Source organism: Brassica rapa, chromosome A10 (genome assembly GCF_000309985.2).
Source record: "Brassica rapa cultivar Chiifu-401-42 chromosome A10, CAAS_Brap_v3.01, whole genome shotgun sequence".
NCBI lineage: Eukaryota > Viridiplantae > Streptophyta > Magnoliopsida > Brassicales > Brassicaceae > Brassica > Brassica rapa.
This window is the reverse complement of record NC_024804.2, coordinates 18,141,862-18,159,219: the sequence shown is the minus strand read 5'-3', so window position 1 is coordinate 18,159,219 and position 17,358 is coordinate 18,141,862. Positions and strand designations below refer to the sequence as shown.

The 17,358-nt window shown below is 37.0% G+C and overlaps 3 protein-coding genes across 5 annotated transcripts; 1 reads left to right on the top strand and 2 right to left on the bottom strand.

Annotated features, from left to right (window-relative positions):
- Positions 1–568: 568 nt before the first annotated feature.
- LOC103846840 (ribosome biogenesis protein TSR3 homolog) lies at positions 569–2,622 on the bottom strand. Its single transcript, XM_009123846.3, has 10 exons — positions 2,412–2,622; positions 2,298–2,326; positions 2,168–2,214; positions 2,001–2,066; positions 1,863–1,903; positions 1,635–1,771; positions 1,454–1,544; positions 1,291–1,362; positions 1,082–1,197; positions 569–978 (listed from the first exon to the last, which is right to left on the bottom strand). Exons 1-10 carry the CDS (start codon positions 2,489–2,491, stop codon positions 767–769), a joined length of 891 nt encoding a protein of 296 aa, XP_009122094.1. The 5' UTR covers positions 2,492–2,622; the 3' UTR covers positions 569–766.
- A 171-nt stretch (positions 2,623–2,793) lies between these two features.
- Positions 2,794–5,414, top strand: LOC103846839 (aspartic proteinase-like protein 1). Of its 2 annotated transcripts, none has more exons than XM_009123844.3 (9): positions 2,794–3,314; positions 3,410–3,548; positions 3,688–3,926; positions 4,007–4,234; positions 4,315–4,524; positions 4,600–4,693; positions 4,785–4,848; positions 4,948–5,019; positions 5,109–5,414. In XM_009123844.3, the coding sequence occupies exons 1-9, from the start codon at positions 3,031–3,033 to the stop codon at positions 5,330–5,332; spliced, it is 1,554 nt and encodes a 517-aa protein (XP_009122092.1). In that variant the 5' UTR covers positions 2,794–3,030; the 3' UTR covers positions 5,333–5,414. The 2 variants fall into 2 exon arrangements, with proteins under 2 accessions (XP_009122092.1, XP_009122093.1); XM_009123845.3 differs by having other exon boundaries at positions 4,948–5,005; positions 5,109–5,347.
- A 3,217-nt stretch (positions 5,415–8,631) lies between these two features.
- On the bottom strand, positions 8,632–17,179 carry LOC103846837 (inactive TPR repeat-containing thioredoxin TTL3). Of its 2 annotated transcripts, XR_004452278.1 has the most exons (5): positions 11,657–17,179; positions 11,210–11,578; positions 10,784–11,117; positions 9,084–10,706; positions 8,632–8,990 (listed from the first exon to the last, which is right to left on the bottom strand). XR_004452278.1 is itself a non-coding variant. In XM_033281548.1 (4 exons), the coding sequence occupies exons 1-4, from the start codon at positions 12,499–12,501 to the stop codon at positions 10,572–10,574; spliced, it is 1,683 nt and encodes a 560-aa protein (XP_033137439.1). In that variant the 5' UTR covers positions 12,502–17,179; the 3' UTR covers positions 8,632–10,571. The 2 variants fall into 2 exon arrangements, 1 of the variants encoding a protein (XP_033137439.1); XM_033281548.1 differs by having other exon boundaries at positions 8,632–10,706.
- Between the last annotated feature and the right edge of the window lie 179 nt (positions 17,180–17,358).

The following is a 17,358-nucleotide window of genomic DNA, read 5'->3' as shown; positions in this document are numbered from 1 at the left end:
TGATTACCTATCATATGTGGAGGCGGTCCAGGTGGCATTAACGGAATGTTACCAAAGCCATAAGGATTGTTCATTACCGGCGGTTTTAGGAATTGTGGTGCTGCTGGATTAGCGATCACATGGTACTGACCTTGTGTGACGAGTGTCTGGGAGTTGTAAGAAGGGACAAAAGCATTAGTGTCTTAAACCGGAACTGTGCTGAACAGATTTAAGTTTCTCAATACACTGTCTCAAACAAGTCTCTTGCTCTTCCAATTCTTTCGCCACTGATTTTCTTTCCGGGTTGTCTTTAGCTGGAGAGACATAAACATATGAATTCAATGAAGCAAAGGTGGTTTGGTAATGAGTATTAAACAGATTGTTACCAGTAGAGCAGGCTTCTTCAACATCATGATCCGTTTAACAGCAGACTTGCATTTCTTCATCTCAGACTCTTCATTTGAGTTTTCAGCAACAACCAACTGATATGCTGATGCTATCTTCTCAGCCACACCTCCACTTGAGGTTACCAAACACAAACAAAGACCTCTAATGAAATTTAACTGATATATATATCAACAAAAGGAGAAAAAAAAACCTCGTTGTCTAGTGTTTTTTTTTCAATTTCCAGATTTTCATTTTGTTCGACCTGATAAAAATGTTGATATTGAAAATATTAAAATTTGTTTTTATTAATAGAAAAAGAAACATAATAATACATGGTATTATACTCCACAAGACTCAACAACACTGCTCCAGGCGTAAGACTAATCCCTCACTGTCTTCTTCACTCGCTGTTGTCATCATCTTCCTCACCGTCTTCCAACTTGACATGGTTCATGTTCCTCTCTAGAGGAGGGAGACCATCATCTTCCTCTTCCTCCTCCTCATCTTCTTCTTCACTGTCTTCCGATATGACATGGTTCATGTTCCTCTCAAGAGGAGGGAGGCCATCGTCTTCATCATCATCCTCAGATTCATCACCTTCTTTCCTAACATCTACACACAAAAAACAAACAAAAGCAAGAACTCATTCATGATGAAATTCAATCATATGATGGTACGTAATAATAACACAGAAGTAAAGAAAAATGTGACTAACGTTCTTTGAGGGGAGCTGGTTGTTTTGAGATCTGAGTTTGCTGAGTAAGCCAAGAATTTTGCACTGATATGATCTCAGCACTATTCTCGCATTTCGAGTATTCCTTCAGAATATCCCTGCATAATCCAAATGCTATTTAATCAAACAAATGATGTTAAAAGAGTGAAGAAACAAAAACAAAATCTGTGTTGCTTGTTTTGGTTTGTTACTTGTTAAGAGACAAAAAGGCATGACCCCATTTGAATTTCCCCAGCAAAAGATTTGCAGTCTCCTCCTCTCCACTGATTGATAACATACATAGTGCAAATACATACTCAGAAAAAAACCAAATAATATATGATCACAATCCATGAGATAGTTTTTTTTACTTACCACAGAATTAAAGCTGCAGATAAAGCCTCCACACAAGAAAGCTCACAAGGCCTTCCATAATTCACTGGGTTAGCTGCTACTAACCATGGTACTGCAACCATGACCGAAAAACAATTTTTAATTTACAGATTTAGCTAAAAATCCTGATATATTTTCAGGAGAACTGATTGTAACTTCTTACAGAGACGAGGAGCGGTGCAACGCAGCTTAGCAAAGGGGACATCAGTTAAGCGTGCCCACGAACAATCAACTACAGCTAATCCTCTACTTTTAATCAAAGCATAGTCTTCCTTGGAAACACATTGTCTACCTACTGGACTGTCAAAACACATACAACACAGATTATTATTATTATTTTTTCTTTCAATAAACATCGTGTTGAGAATGTGTTCATAGGTTAGTTAGATACCTTAAAACAACACCTCCGAAGCCGGTGTTCACACGTAGTTCCTACAAAACCAATGAAGATCGAATATTCAAAACAATTAGACAAGAAGATGACATATAATACATATACATGTTTGATCAGTTTCGATGATATACTTACTTTTAACAAGTTGAATCTAGCTAGCTTACGACCAGTGCACCTCTTAGCATCACACTGACCAAAGTCCTAACAACAACAAAAGACAAACAATAGTTACATCTGAAACAACTCGAATGGAATTTGGATCACTACTTTTTCTTCTTAAAATCAAAGGAAAACATGCATACCCACATTGCCAATTGAACATTTGGAACTACTGCTTCATCCTCAGATCCTAAAGGAATAAAAAATCACAAAAATAAAGAACACTAACAACGATACTCTCCAACCTTAGAAAAAAATTCAATCTTTCAGTACCTGGATCATGAGGAAGCGACTCATCTTCCCTGCAAGCTCAACGAAACCGTAATCAGCCGACCAGAGAGTAAACCACGACGCTAAAGGACAAAAAAGGAAGAAACTTTATCATACCTTCCGATATTCTCAGTCCTACTGGTTTGTCCTGGATTCGAATTGCCACCTCTAGATCGCCTGTGCTTACCGTAACCCATATCTTCCGGCGATTTTTCCGACAAGTGATGGGTTTTGAATCGGCTTTGTAAGATTTATATGTTGATTAGGGCTTCTAAAAGACAGTAAACCAAACCAATGTTCGCAATCGATTGCTCAGGGGAATTAATATTAACCGTAATTTCATTGAAGCCAAACCGGTTGAATGATTGAGAACACGTGTAGGGCAAGCCGGTAAGGGTAATTACGTCATTTCGCTAACAGCTTTCTTCCCGAGTTGCTGTCAAACCATGGTTGCTGTAAAACCGTAAACCGGACAAATGATTGAGTACACGTGTAAAGTACACACACATAGCTAGGGGTAATTATGTCATTTGACAACTATGCTTTCTTCCCGTTAAGCTTCTCCTTTGTCTCTCTCTCTCTCTCTCTCTCTCTCTCTCTTTCACAGTCAGTCACAGCTCCCGACCAACAAATATCTCTGTGTATGCATCTATTCAACTAAACAACCCGATTCTACAGCCATTGTTGGCTCTTGTGTAATCTCAAAGCTTAGCTCTTGTTTCAGAAAAAAACCTAAATGGCGTCACGATCTGCTTTTATACTCTTATTCATACTCTCTCTAGTCTCGGAGAAGAGCCTAGCCTCTCTCTTCTCCTCAAGGCTCATCCACCGCTTCTCCGACGAAGGCAGAGCGTCGATTAAGTCTCCCGGATCGTTCCCGGAGAAGCGGAGCTTCGAGTATTACCGCTTACTCACGAGCATCGATTCAAGAAGACAGAAGATGAATCTCGGCGCCAAGTTTCAATCCCTTGTTCCATCAGAAGGAAGCAAAACTATTTCTCCGGGAAACTACTTCGGATGGTAAAATAAAAATAAAAGTTAAAATCTTTTTTTATTTATTTTGATTTACAATGTTTCTAAAGTTTTGATTTTTTTTAATGGTTTTTCTGACTCAGGCTGCATTACACGTGGATCGACATTGGGACACCGAGTGTGTCCTTTCTTGTGGCGTTGGATTCTGGAAGTGACCTTCTTTGGATTCCTTGCAACTGTGTGCAGTGTGCTCCTCTATCTTCCGCTTACTACAGCAGCTTGGTACGTTAGAGATGTAATGATTAAGTACGATGCTTAGGTGTACAGAGTTAGTTAGTTAGTTAGTGGGCTTATTTTTCCAAGTTGATTGATTGGCAGATGCTTCTTCTTCTTCTTCCTCGCCACATATATTCTTCTGCAGGCTACTAAAGATCTGAACGAGTTCGATCCCTCAGCTTCAACCACCAGCAAGGTGTTCCCCTGCAGCCATAAGCTTTGCGAGTCAGCTCCAGCCTGTGAGAGTCCAAAGGAGCAATGTCCTTATACCGTTACCTACGCTAGTGAGAACACCTCCAGCTCCGGACTGCTTGTTGAGGACGTCTTGCATCTTGCGTATAGTGCCAATGCTTCTTCCTCTGTCAAGGCCCGAGTTGTTGTAGGGTGAGCTTTTTTTTTTTACTTTTTGAGTACTATTTTTATTCTGTGTGTGTGATGTTTACTTGTGTCTTTTGATGTTGTAGATGTGGTGAGAAGCAGAGTGGTGAGTTCTTGAAGGGGATTGCTCCGGATGGTGTGATGGGTTTAGGACCTGGAGAGATCTCGGTTCCGAGTTTTCTTGCTAAAGCGGGGCTCATGCGTAACTCTTTCTCCATGTGCTTTGATGAGGAGGACTCGGGGAGGATTTACTTCGGTGACGTGGGACCGTCGACGCAGCAGTCAACACGTTTCCTTCCGTACAAGAATGAATTGTAATGACAAAATGAATGAACTAAGTTTAAGACAGGTTTTAGTTATAGTAAATTAGTAATGTTGATTTTTGGTTTTACAGTGTGGCTTACTTTGTGGGTGTGGAGGTTTGTTGTGTTGGCAATTCGTGTCTAAAGCAGTCGAGTTTCACAACACTTATCGACAGTGGACAGTCATTTACGTTTCTGCCGGAAGAAATATACAGAGAAGTAGCACTTGAGATTGATAGTCATATAAACGCTACTGTTAAGAAGATCGAAGGTGGCCCTTGGGAGTACTGCTATGAAACTAGGTAAACAACATAGAGAATTAATCTAACTGCTTGGTTTTATGTTTATAATGTTTTCTTTTTGTTTTGATGGATTAGTTTTGAGCCAAAGGTACCAGCGATCAAGCTCAAGTTCTCGTCCAACAACACATTCGTGATCCACAAACCTTTGTTTGTACTCCAGCGAAGTGAGGTTAGATCATTTCCATGTAATAAACATTTATCATTCATGCTTGAAAGTGAAACAACGAATTTAGACTTGGTTGAAACCTTTTTTCTTTCAGGGGCTTGTCCAGTTTTGTTTGCCTATCAGTGCTAGTGAAGAAGGCACTGGAGGAGTGATAGGACGTATGTTATATATAACCTTGTTCACTTTCTCTCACACACATCTTCAGACCAATGTATCCCTGAAAAAGACTTTCATCTTTCTACTATTTTTTTCTGTAGAGAACTACATGGCAGGGTATCGAATAGTCTTCGACAGAGAGAACATGAAGCTTGGCTGGTCAGCTTCCAAATGTAAAATTTGGATTATAAACAGAACATTAGTACTGATTAAGACCTCTACAGGATCCAATCTAAATTATCCTGTCTTTTTTTTTTTGCAGGTCAAGAGGATAAGATAGCGCCACCACAGGAGGCTTCACCAGGAAGCACTTCATCACCAAATCCATTGCCAACAGAGGAGCAGCAAAGTAGAACCCATGCGGTTTCACCAGCAATTGCTGGTAAAACTCCTTCCAAAACATCATCAGCATCATGCTGTTTCTCTTCCATGAGATTATTAAGCTCTTCTATTCTTGTACTTCTACTAGTCGTCTCTTATATGTAGAGATAAAGATTTGTCTTATAAAAAAAAACATAACTATTTTTCCTTTGCATATCTATATTAATAAAGTAGCTTGGAAAGGCTCCTCAGGCCTCCACCTCAGCACACCATGCTCCTTTTCGTGACACGTGTCGAGCAGGTGAGGGCTTCATTTTTTTCCGCGTGAAACTGTGGTTTTATTGGGCCTCTCATGATTTATTGGGCTTGAATGCTATTGCGATTAGGGTTCGGGGTCTCTTCGAGATTGCGATCTTCGCCTTCCTCTTTCCATCGTCTCTGCTTTCTCTCCTCTCTGTAACGTATTCGTTGTCATTGAAACCAATCTTTAATTCGGTCATCAATCTTTACCCCACTCTCTTCCCACTTCATCTCATTTAACCAGCTTCATCATCATCTACGGTGACCCGATTGCAACCCCACCTATAAATGTTCGTAGAAAGCGATGAACAACTACATCTCTCGAAAACACACTATGTCAAGCATCAACTCGAAATATGGAATTCAAGCATTTTCCTAGACGATTTAAAAGTTGGCAGCTGCTCAACAACCATCGAGAACATCGTGCTCTCATCGCCTCCACATCCTTTCAATCCCAGCTCCGTGAACGCTCTAATCTCTTTATTCACATTAATCTTTAACGCAGTTTTGAACCTCTTCAGCTTCACATTAAAAGTTGCTTCTCCGCAGTTCTATTCTCAGATGAGCCAGATGCGTGGGTGGCAAGATCACCGGCATCTATAGTCACGGCGGAGCCGTAAAGGTTGAGGTTACGTTTATGGCCGAAGAGGATTGGGTAATTGTAAAGCTCGATCCTGCTCAGTTTGAGAAAGTTGTCGCCGATTCGGTCGAGCTTCTTTGTCCTGGTCTTGGGAGATGCGACGGCGGATAGGTGGCAAGTAGTGGGTCAAAAGCGTTGCGCGGTGGAGGAATACACTGGATTCTCATGAGATCAGAGATTGCGATTTTGCTGTGGATTTGATTAATTTCGTCTATATCTGGCCCAATTAATAAGGCCCATGGAGACAACAACATCTGTTAATAAAAAAAGAGAACGTATGTATAAGTATATGAGGCCCTAAAACCCAATAAATAAAAATAATTATGCCGTCTTAGGAAGTCTCAATAACTTTAAACAACACCGTCAGATTCAAAAACGTATTGTATTCAGTAAGATAGCCCACTCAAATGTCTCAAGGCGGGCGCTAGGCGCTACTAAAAGCACATGACATCAATAACCACGACACATCATTAGCAAAAAGAATCAAATGCTTTCCAAAACAGATATAATAATCAAATACATAAATAATCAATGTCTTTGGTCTAAGGGAACCAATCAAATTGGTCCAATGTGAGTTTTTGTTTTTGCAATAGTCTTGGTCCTTCTTTATAAAAAGCACTAGCTGCCAAACAATAAATACACAAATGTTACCGAATATATAAATAAGTAAATCTTATCTTAGACATAGCACAACCTCAGTTTAGACGTGTTCTAAAAAATATTTTGCTAATTAATTTTTTTTAAACGATTATCCTCCATTAATTCATTGTATTTTGTTTTTCTTAATCAAAGAATATACAAAATTCTTTCACAAATTAGGCAAGAAAGTTTATCACTTAATCAAAAGACCATTAGCCAGTTATAATCTTTAACAAGTCCTGAAAAATTAAATATGTCCGAAAACCAGTGAATTAATACTGATTACATCTGGATAGCTCTAAAGCCTCTAACAGTGGCGGTTGAGGGACAGAAGTTGCCATCATTTCCCGAATAATCCACTCAATACACTAGATAATCAGACTTTTTCTCCCTTGGGATTTTGCTTTGTTTACACGTTCAACTACAATTACAAAAAAAATTTCATTTTGTCTATTAAAAAAAAAATTCTAACCTAAGCAAAGCCATAACTAATTAAGTTAAAGCCCCTGAGACGACATACAAAGACACATATACAAGCTACGGTACATAGATAGACAGTTTAAACCGTGCAACGTAAATCCCAAAAAAACTACGCATGAATTGTACTCCTGATTTTTTCTATTAAAAATTACTCTAAAGACATCTCCATTTCCACTCCATAATTTATTCCTAAAGGCATCTATTTCTCACTCTATTTTTTTTTTAGCAAAAAAAAAATAAAGTGGGAAATAGAGTATGAATAAAAAATAAAAAAAAACTCTATTTATGGAGTAATTACTTTTTTATTTTTCATTACTCTATTTTTAATTCCATTTTGCAGTAAATTATGGAGTGGAGATGGAGATGCTCTAATTTATAAGAACATTTTTAGTGTCACATGCACATAATATATAGAAACTCAGAAACAGTAATTGTTTTTTTTTAATAAAACCTACATATAACTAAATAAACCAAATGATTCAATAGTGAAATTAATAAATAACACAAACGTATTGATAAATTAGTTTGGCAAACGGCACACCAAGTTACCCCCGACAAAAAAAATGACCCCCAAACTTAATTATTGAACCTTACCAATATATGAATAGCCTTTTTAATACCAAAATAATTAATACCCCAACTTATAACAACATTCTTAGTGTCACATGCACATAATACAGAGAAACTCAGCTAAATACAAATACATAAAACAGTGATTGATTTTTTTAATAAAACCTACATATAACTAAACAAACCAAATAAAGATTCCATAGTGAAATTAATAAATAACACAAATGTATTGATAAATTAGTTTAACAAATGGCACACTAAACTACCCCCGACAAATTACAGAACCGTTACCAATATAGGAATATCCTTTTAATACCAAAAATAATTTACATCCCCCCTCCCCCACATTACAAAAACCATTCTCATAATTAACTCAATAAAATTTTACGATAATTACACTAGCATGCCAAAAATAAAATGTCTTATTTAACATATATTTTACATGACTATATAAATCAAAATTTCCATCACAAAAAAAAACAACAATCTCTTACACAAAATAAGTTAAAAAATGAATGCATATAAACCATTATCAAGTTTTGAACAACTTCTTCGAGATATCCAATGAGATATCATATCTAGAATTATGCAGTCATAAAAAACCATCACCAACATGTCATGCAATCATTATACATTGGCTAAAACTGCTTAAAACAGTTGTATTGACATGATTCAACACCAAAACTATTAAACATTTACCCACTTGCACAAAAAACCTGCATACCAAATTTCACCAATAACCAACAAAATAATTCACAAATTTGAACAGCACATATGTCAAACAACCCGCGCATAGCGCGGGCACACCACTAGTATATAATATAAGAAGAGTTCATTTTAAAGTCTTGCAAATCTCTGAGGCTCTCTGATGTATTAAATGGGAATGCAGTACAATTTGAAAATCAACAATCTCTGAGGCATTTTCACAAACACTTTCTATGCATCTAGGAGATGTATGTATAGAGAGAAATCACCAAAATGAAATCCCTTTCTCTATATCCGTTAGAGTCATACATAGGATCACCTTTGAGTAAGAAGAAGCGCTGAATAAGTTGTCGTATAAGAGCGATGAGGATTTCCAAATGAAGAAGCTCAGAGAGCCATCGCTGCACATCAGGGAGATCCAATATCTCGTCTTCTTCACGCACTGGCTCTGTTGTAGGCACCTCAGGCAACAATGTCTTCAACATTGAGCTTTAAATGCAAACAAACATACATTATATATCACCACTTTGACTCCATTTAAGAAGATTATAACTAAGTAAATGGTACCAGAAGAAACATTACAAGGGACTCGAGTGAGCGTTACAAGTGGATAAACTGGGATGGTTCCAGGTCGTGAAGCTGAGGAGCACAGTAACCGGCCTTTCCCTAAAATTTATTAGAAGTAATAAACCCGGGTTCAAACGTCGGTATTTGTCAAATTTCGTGTTTTTTCCATTAATGAAGTGTGGGTGAAAAAACTTTTTACATGCTCGTCATCAACTTCAAAGATATATCGATCCCTCCATGGATCTAGCTAGACTCGATCTTATGTACAAAAGCTAATCGAACAAAATTTCAACTATCTATACACTTTTTTTTTTTTTTGCTGTTGTAACTTTCCATTCCAATATCAAGCTCCACGTCACGTCAATATTTGGTAGTGAGCATCCCGCTCGTGAAAACATGTGCTGCTAGTAACATCCGCTGGATTGGATTTGGTCGCCGGACTGGATTGGCTGGCCGAACTGGATTGGGTCGCCGGATTGGATTGGGTCGCCTGACTGGATTGGCTCGGCGGATTTAATTGGGTCGCCTGACCGGATTGGATCGCCTGACTGGATTGGGTGGCCTGATTGACAATCAACGGAAGTCGATCTTCTGGTTTATTCTCAATTTTTGAGAGAAAAAACTGCATGTTTAATCGAAGAAAAGACTTGAATACGCACAGAAACACACAAGTCGAGTGCACAAAGAAATGCCTGATCCTTTTCTGATTCTCGTTTATCATGAGCCCGTACCAGGCGCTTCGCAAAGCTCGATCACTTCTTCGAAGTCGTAAAGAAAGTCCAGAGTCAGTAGAAAGAAGATGAAACTGACTGTGGCGTGGATTAAACAAGGATCAGTTATGATCTTCAAGAAGGAGCCGAGGTAGTTCAAGCCGTAGTAACATGCAATGGCGCCCCCTCCTTTCGCCCGATCCAGTTCGGCCAACCAATCCAGTCCGGCGACCCAATCCAATCCGGCTGATGATACTAGCGGCACATGTTTTCACGGAGCGAGGATACTCACTACAAAATAGTGACGTGGCAGTGGAGTTTGATACTGGAATGGAAAGTTACAACAGAAAAAAAATTGTATAGATAGTTTAAATTTTGTTCGATTAGCTTTTGTATATAGGATCGAGTCTAGCTAGATCCATGGAGGGATCAATAATTCTTTGAGATTGATGACGAGCATGTAAAAAGTCTTTTCACCCACACTTCATTAATAAAAATAACTCGAAATTTGACAAGTACTGAGTTTCGAACCCGGGTTTATTATTTCTTTTCTCTTCCATGAGATTGTTAAGCTCTGTTCTTCTTGTACTTCTACTAGTTGTCTCTTATATGTAAAGATAATATTTGTCTTATTAAAAACATAACTATTTTGCCTTTGCATATATATAAGAAGAGTTCATTTTATAAAGTCTTACATGTGATCTCCATCTACTTGGACTATAAACATTTTAGTAAAGTTTAAAATCTTTGTTCTAGATTATTATAAAACGCAAATGTAACGGTTTGTGTTTGGTTAAAGATTCTCATGTCCACGGCGTTTCACGAGATGGTTCTGAGCCTCCATCAATCCTCTGATCACTTGGTCGTCTTCCGGTGTCTCTTTTCTCAATATCTCGTAGTCTCCAACCGCTAACTCCCAGTTCCCAAGCTGCAACCACAACAAAACGTTACCATTAATGTTACAACTCAACACATTTTATTTTTAAAACTATTTACACATACTACCTTAGCGTTACAGTCTGCTCTTCTCAGCCTAGCTTTGGCGTAGGCTGGACGGACGCTGAGTGCTGCCGTGGAATCTCCTATGGCTCTATCAAACTGGCCCATTTTGAATAGACAAGCTGCTCGGTTACATAGCAAGACTGAGTTTCTTGAGTCGTGGTCTAGTCCTTCCCCATAAGCTGCGCTAGCTTCTTGAAATCTTCCCGTTTTGAAGAAGTCGTTGCCTTTGGACCGCGCTGCAGTAACGGCCTGTACACGCCGGAGAACCATACTTACTTCCCGGTTGTTCCTGTCCAGCTTGGCTGCTAGTTGAATCGCCTCAACCGCTTCTCCAAATCTGATTTTGACAAAAAAAAAAAAAGAGAAGAAAAAACGTTGACACAAACCAGTTAAACCATGATATAATCTAAACATTCAGAGAGAACAAACCTGCCCAAAGACATGTGAACTTGAGCCCATACGACCAAGAAACCGGCATAACCGATCGGTCCATAATATTTAGTATTCATTTCCACATCAAAAACTGGACATCTAGACAAAGCATCATCGGCCTCTTGATGTCTGTAACTCTTTAAAAACGCTTCTGCTTGCAATGCATATACTTGAGTAGCTGCATCAGCCCCTGAAGCTATGGTGTTTTTCGTTTCTTTAATCAGATTGTTCCAATCTCGCAATCTTTTGGCTTCTGTGCATTTGTTGAGATGCATCTGTACCGTTTTGGCCTTCAAAATGTCTTCTTGGTCTGCTTCTGGACCCGAACGTTTGATATGATATATTGAATTCTCCACCTCTCCTAACCTATTATTGGTTTTCAAGTTTATTATTGATAGAGTTACCTTTACTTGCATTATAAGGTAGGGATTTTACTGAGATTACCTGAGGTACAAGTTAGCTAACCGGTGATGAGCTCTATGGTAATGAGGCTCCATTCTGATTGCTTCCCTACACTCAAACACTGCTTCAAGGATTCTCCCCAGTGCTGTCAATGCCGCGCTTTTGTTGCTACGATAAGCAGCCTTTTTCGGATCGATTGCTATAGCAGCATCATACAATGCTAAAGCCTCTACGAAGTTCCCGTTCTTGTAATCTTCATTCCCCATTATCTTTAACGTTTCAGGATCCATTCGAGTGGATATCGCCCTACACAAAGACCCTGACTGGTCCTGGTTATTTGAAACCGATATTGGCCTAACCGGTGTTTGCCTTTCACCTTCCATTGTCTTCCTACCGTATCCACTGTTTTGAACAGTGGTTTGATTCCCAACCGCTGTTGTTCCTGGCTGCTTCAAGTTCCCAAGATTACCAAACATCATCCCTTTGGCTTTCTGATTGTCCGTGATCATACTCTCAAGCTCGCCTGATAAACCGATAGATTCCCTAGGCACCACCTTCCTCGCTTGTTGTTGGACCGGTCCTGGATTATTATTAGGGTATTGATTCGATAAGGGTTTTGAAATAGGTCTTTGTATTTGGGTCTGGTTCTGGTTCTGGATCGGTTCAGGTGAAACTTTATATTCTTGAAGCTTTTTGGAGTTTAGTTCGTTACCAGGAGATTTGGTGAACTGAATATTAGAGGTGCAAGGTGCGGAGGCGTTGCTGCTACGCATTGGGGTTTTATTACCATTGTCCGCAGTACATTTCTTGGACCACAAGCCACGTCTACCAAACACGAAACCTAACAACCCACGACGCGACCTTTTCTCTGCCTGATTTTCTGCCATCCTTTCGCTGCTAGAGAGAACCAAAACCCCGTCGAGGAATAACAGTCAGCTAAACCAACCTCAGGAAAGCTTGTTTTGTTGCATGCCCTCTTCTTGAATCAATAACTTTGCACACAATGGCATTATGATCAAACTATAGGCTAAAATTTCCAGAAGAGATGAAAGAAATGTTGTTCTTGTCTCTTCTCAAATCGATGTATTATTGTCAATAGACGTGGTTGGTGGGTTCGTCTTCTGTCAGTACTTGATTTTTTTTGGTTCGTAGTTTGTCTCCTCTTTTTTTTTTCTATGGCTAGGCTATGTTGACCTGGTTTTCTAAGAGAGAGGGAAAAATGAACCTTAGATTTTTTAGTCAATATTTAGAAAGAAATTGTGAGACTTTGTCAAAAAGAAAACAAATGTCCGAGTTTTTCTCGACCCAATTCTATTTTTGATGAATGGTTTTGTTAACCTGCCATGTAAAATAAGGGGTTTGCAATGGCGTATGTTATTCCCCATAAACTCTAATTTTTTGTGGACTCACCAAATAAATAAAAAATCTAATTAAGGAGGCTTTGTTGAATGAACTAGTTTCAAATTTATAAGTCAATAGTGACATCAAGCTCTACATTATATGTAATTTAAGATAAATGAATATTTATAATGTAAAGTGCTGACTAGTAGTACAATATCTGACATTAGAACCAAAGTTGTAATGAACCAGATCAAATATCATAAAACTAGTACACGTATTGAATAATTAATCAAAACCTAGAATCCGGGATGAGCGAACCTAGTTTAAGATGAATACAAAATGTCAAATAAAGTAATTAGTACTAACACTACCTCGAAAATCGAAACTAATAACATGATCTTAGCAATTAACAATTCATAAAACTAGTGGTGAATTAGCAAATTACGTTAACCCTTAAGCAGCCAACAGAAAGAAAACAAAAACCTAATAATATACTATCAAACAAAAACAAACGGCATGGCTCGGATCATTCATTAGTGGAAAAGCCAAACTTGTGGGCTTCGTGTAAACACGTATAATGAGCTAATATGTTATATGTATTCATAGTTTTTCCCTTTTATTACTAAATTATAATACATATTCTTGTTTACTTTTGGGTTCAAGAGAAACAGAATCTGCCGGCTTACCAGAGAAGGAGCTTTATCCGTTTTTGTTTCAAAAGGGTCGACACGCACTGAAGTAGACCATACGTGCGGTGTTTGGCTCGAAGCACGACAAGATTCAGAGACGAGTCACATCACATTGTAGTTTCAGGTAGTGAGGGACAAGTGTAGGGTCCTTTTGATCTCTTATATATGCTCCTCTCCGGTTGATTGGCTGGCTAAGTAGCCTGGCATTCTACCGGTTCCACACTAAGGCAGCTTTTTCATTATAGCTATCATCATCCATTGGACACGGACCACGGTATTCAGGATTTACCATACCTAGGAAATTAGCAGGCGCTTAATTAACGATCAAGAACGAAACTAGAATGTATACAGTACTATTTCATCTTCAGAAGTGATTTTCAGATTACTTGACTGTTTTATTCTTGACATAATTCTTTCGAAAAAGGTAATCTCTAATTACGTATCTTCCAAATGTTGCAGATCATGAATTGAGATACTTAACTCCCTATGTATTTGATTAAAAAAAAAGACTCCCTATGTATTTAATCTAAGAAGTTATGATGCCAATCTAAGAAGTTATTTTAAAAGTGTGTTTACTATTTTTAATCAAACATCTTCGAGGTGCATGCACGAGGGACTGGTTAAATTGGAGTAAATACTAATTGGCACACTACTTTTTGAGCCACTTGTTAAATCGTGAATCAAGAAAAAAAAACTCAAAGTCGATAGACTTTCATAATTACTGCGAAATATGAATACTAAAATGATTACCACGCGTGCTTGCATCGCCTTAAATTTACAAAAGAACCAATAATGACCATAATAATTGACACAAGATGACGAGAATGAAGAGGACAAAGTCGTTGTTTTGCCGAAAAATACGGGTTCAATTTACTGTTGTCTAATTCTTATTTACATACATGTTCTGTTATACATGTGATAAAAAATGAAAGACAACACTTCATTGGGCTCCTGTGTTCGACCAGCCCACTTATTCCAATTGCTTGCAGATCAGTTTTTTATCACATGAATTCTCTTGCATGCAGTTTTCTTAATTTTTTAATATTATAATTTCTTCTGCATTTTTAATGTTGATTGGAAATAAAGTGCAGATCAATCTGCATATTAATTTTTCCTGCATTTGTACTGCATTTACTCTGCACTACATTCATACCCTTTGTTTCTTCATTCAAGATCTGCCAAAACTCTTTAGACGCAGAAACACTTCGTTTTACTGATTAGTGAGCTGCAAACCGAACATGGTTTGTGCTATTAAAAAATATGCAAACAATTATGTACAACTTTGTATAAGACCGATGTTTAAACGAAACGTATAATTGTGGTTTTAGTGAACGTTAACTAGATCGCACGTTCACGTTAGACTAAATTCCCATCGAACGTACTACGAATCGAGAAATTGCACCCATGCACTTTGACCCCAAAAAGAGAAGAGAAAATACACCCAAAATATATTAATAGTAAAATTATTCGTGGTGGCTATCAAAAATTAAATTGTATCAATTGGGTTTCCGTTTGAACCTATTTTAGATTATAGCTGGCTAGCTACACATATACTATATAGCAACGAAACAATTGTTGAATTTTATTGAAAATAATACGATGTTACTAAAAGTATAAATTTTCAAAAAAAAAAAAATCTAAAAGTTTGAGAAATATGCTTAGATACATACTATATATATATATATATATATATATTAAAGTGCAGATATAATTATTTAGAAGAATATATAAATAATTATATTTTCACTTTTATATAGTAGAATTTTACCCCCAAAAAATTATAAGAAGATGAAAAAGAAGAAGAAAACATCACATGTGAAGGAATTATTTATTGAACCATATATATATATATATATATATATAGTATCGAGAATCTCTTATTCTCATTGTCAGGACAAATTACGTAGGACCAATAATTTGTTCAATTTCGTAATATGTTGTCAAAACGTTGCTTTAGGCTCGGTTCCCACGTATACATCAGATTAGTTAAACAGGTAAAAATTATAGGTCTCGATCCACCCCTTGACTATATATATCTATATATAGTCTGAAATAGCTAAAGGCAAATGTAACTAAAAGCTGGCATGTAAATTGATGAATCCATGCATACATAATCTGCGGATTTAGAGGAGGGGGGGGGGGAGGGATATTATGAACGTAGTTCTAATGTAGAAAAAATAGGTCTCCATCCACCCCTTGACTATATACTATAATCTATATATAGTCTGAAATAGCTAAAGGCATGGATATTATGAACGTATTTCTAATGTAGAAAAAATTATAGGTCTCGATCCACCCCTTGACTATATACTATATATAGTCTGAAATAGCTAAAGGCAAATGTAACTAAAAACTGGCAGGTAAATTGATGAATCTATGCATACATAATCTGCGGATTTAGAGGGGGGGGGGGGGGGGGGGGGGGAGGATATTATGAACGTATTTCTAATGTAGAAAAAATTAATATTTACCATATCCAACGCTAGTATTAAGCAATATACTATTATTGAAGTTATAATTTCATAATCCCACGCGAGCCACGAAAAGTCCATAGTAATAGATTAACAAACATGTGAACACAGTATCATTAGTTTAAAATTTTCATAATTTGACAATAACTACTCTATCTTTTAGGTGTGTAGCAACATGTAATGTGACTTGACAAGTATATATAGCAACCTTAACAAAATGTATAAATATTCTTATTTTTTATGGAAAAGAACATAGAGTAGTGATGCCACAATGTCTAGTCTATATTAATTCAAAACTTTCCAGTTTGTCTTTCTCTTTTTTTTTTCCAACTCAAATATTTAATAGGAAACTGAATCTTGATACATTTGCGAAATGGTATAACATAAGCCTGCATTATCTTTTTTTTAAGTCTCTTTCGATTGACCGCATCCGTTTAGTTTTGGCCAATACTATGTGTGTATAAACCGCACCAGCTGTGTTTTTTATGAATAAATAAGGATGTCATTTACATCTCAATTAGTGGAATAATTCTTCTAACGATAAATGTAGATGTTCTTTAAAAAATGTAAATTGCTAATATTTTTACAGAAACTGAAGCTAATATAATCTCAAATCTGTAAAGGAAATAGAATGTGTATAAGTTAACTGAAAACATCAAGTAAATTGATCTTGTATGTGAATATATTTTTTCTGCTACTAGTTAACCATTCTAATTTCTGTCAAAAATTAAAAATTGGTAATAATATTTAACATTTTATCAAGTCGAAGATTTCTGTGGGATGAAAATCGAATCAGATAGTATAATATAGAACTCGGGTGTTTTTATAAGTTACACGTTTAAGTTAATTAGAGTCCCAATTAATAAAACGTTGGAGACGCGGATTCGACGACTCGCATGGTTCGGTGACAATAGACACGCAAACATATACTCCCTCCGTTTTTTAATATAAGTCGTTTTACAGCTATGCACGTAGATTAAGAAAACCATTAATTTCTTATATTTTCTAAACAAAAACATCATTAATTATTTACCTAACCACAATTCAACCAATAGAAAAATAGAAGATATATTACTATTGGTCATACAACATTAATTATTAATAAATTTTACATAGAAAACCGAAAACGACATATAATTTGGAACAAAAAAGTTTCTCTAAAACGACTTATAATAAAAAACGGAGGGAGTACAACGTAGGCGAATAAGACCATCAAAAAGTGGGCCCACGAAACCATTATTAG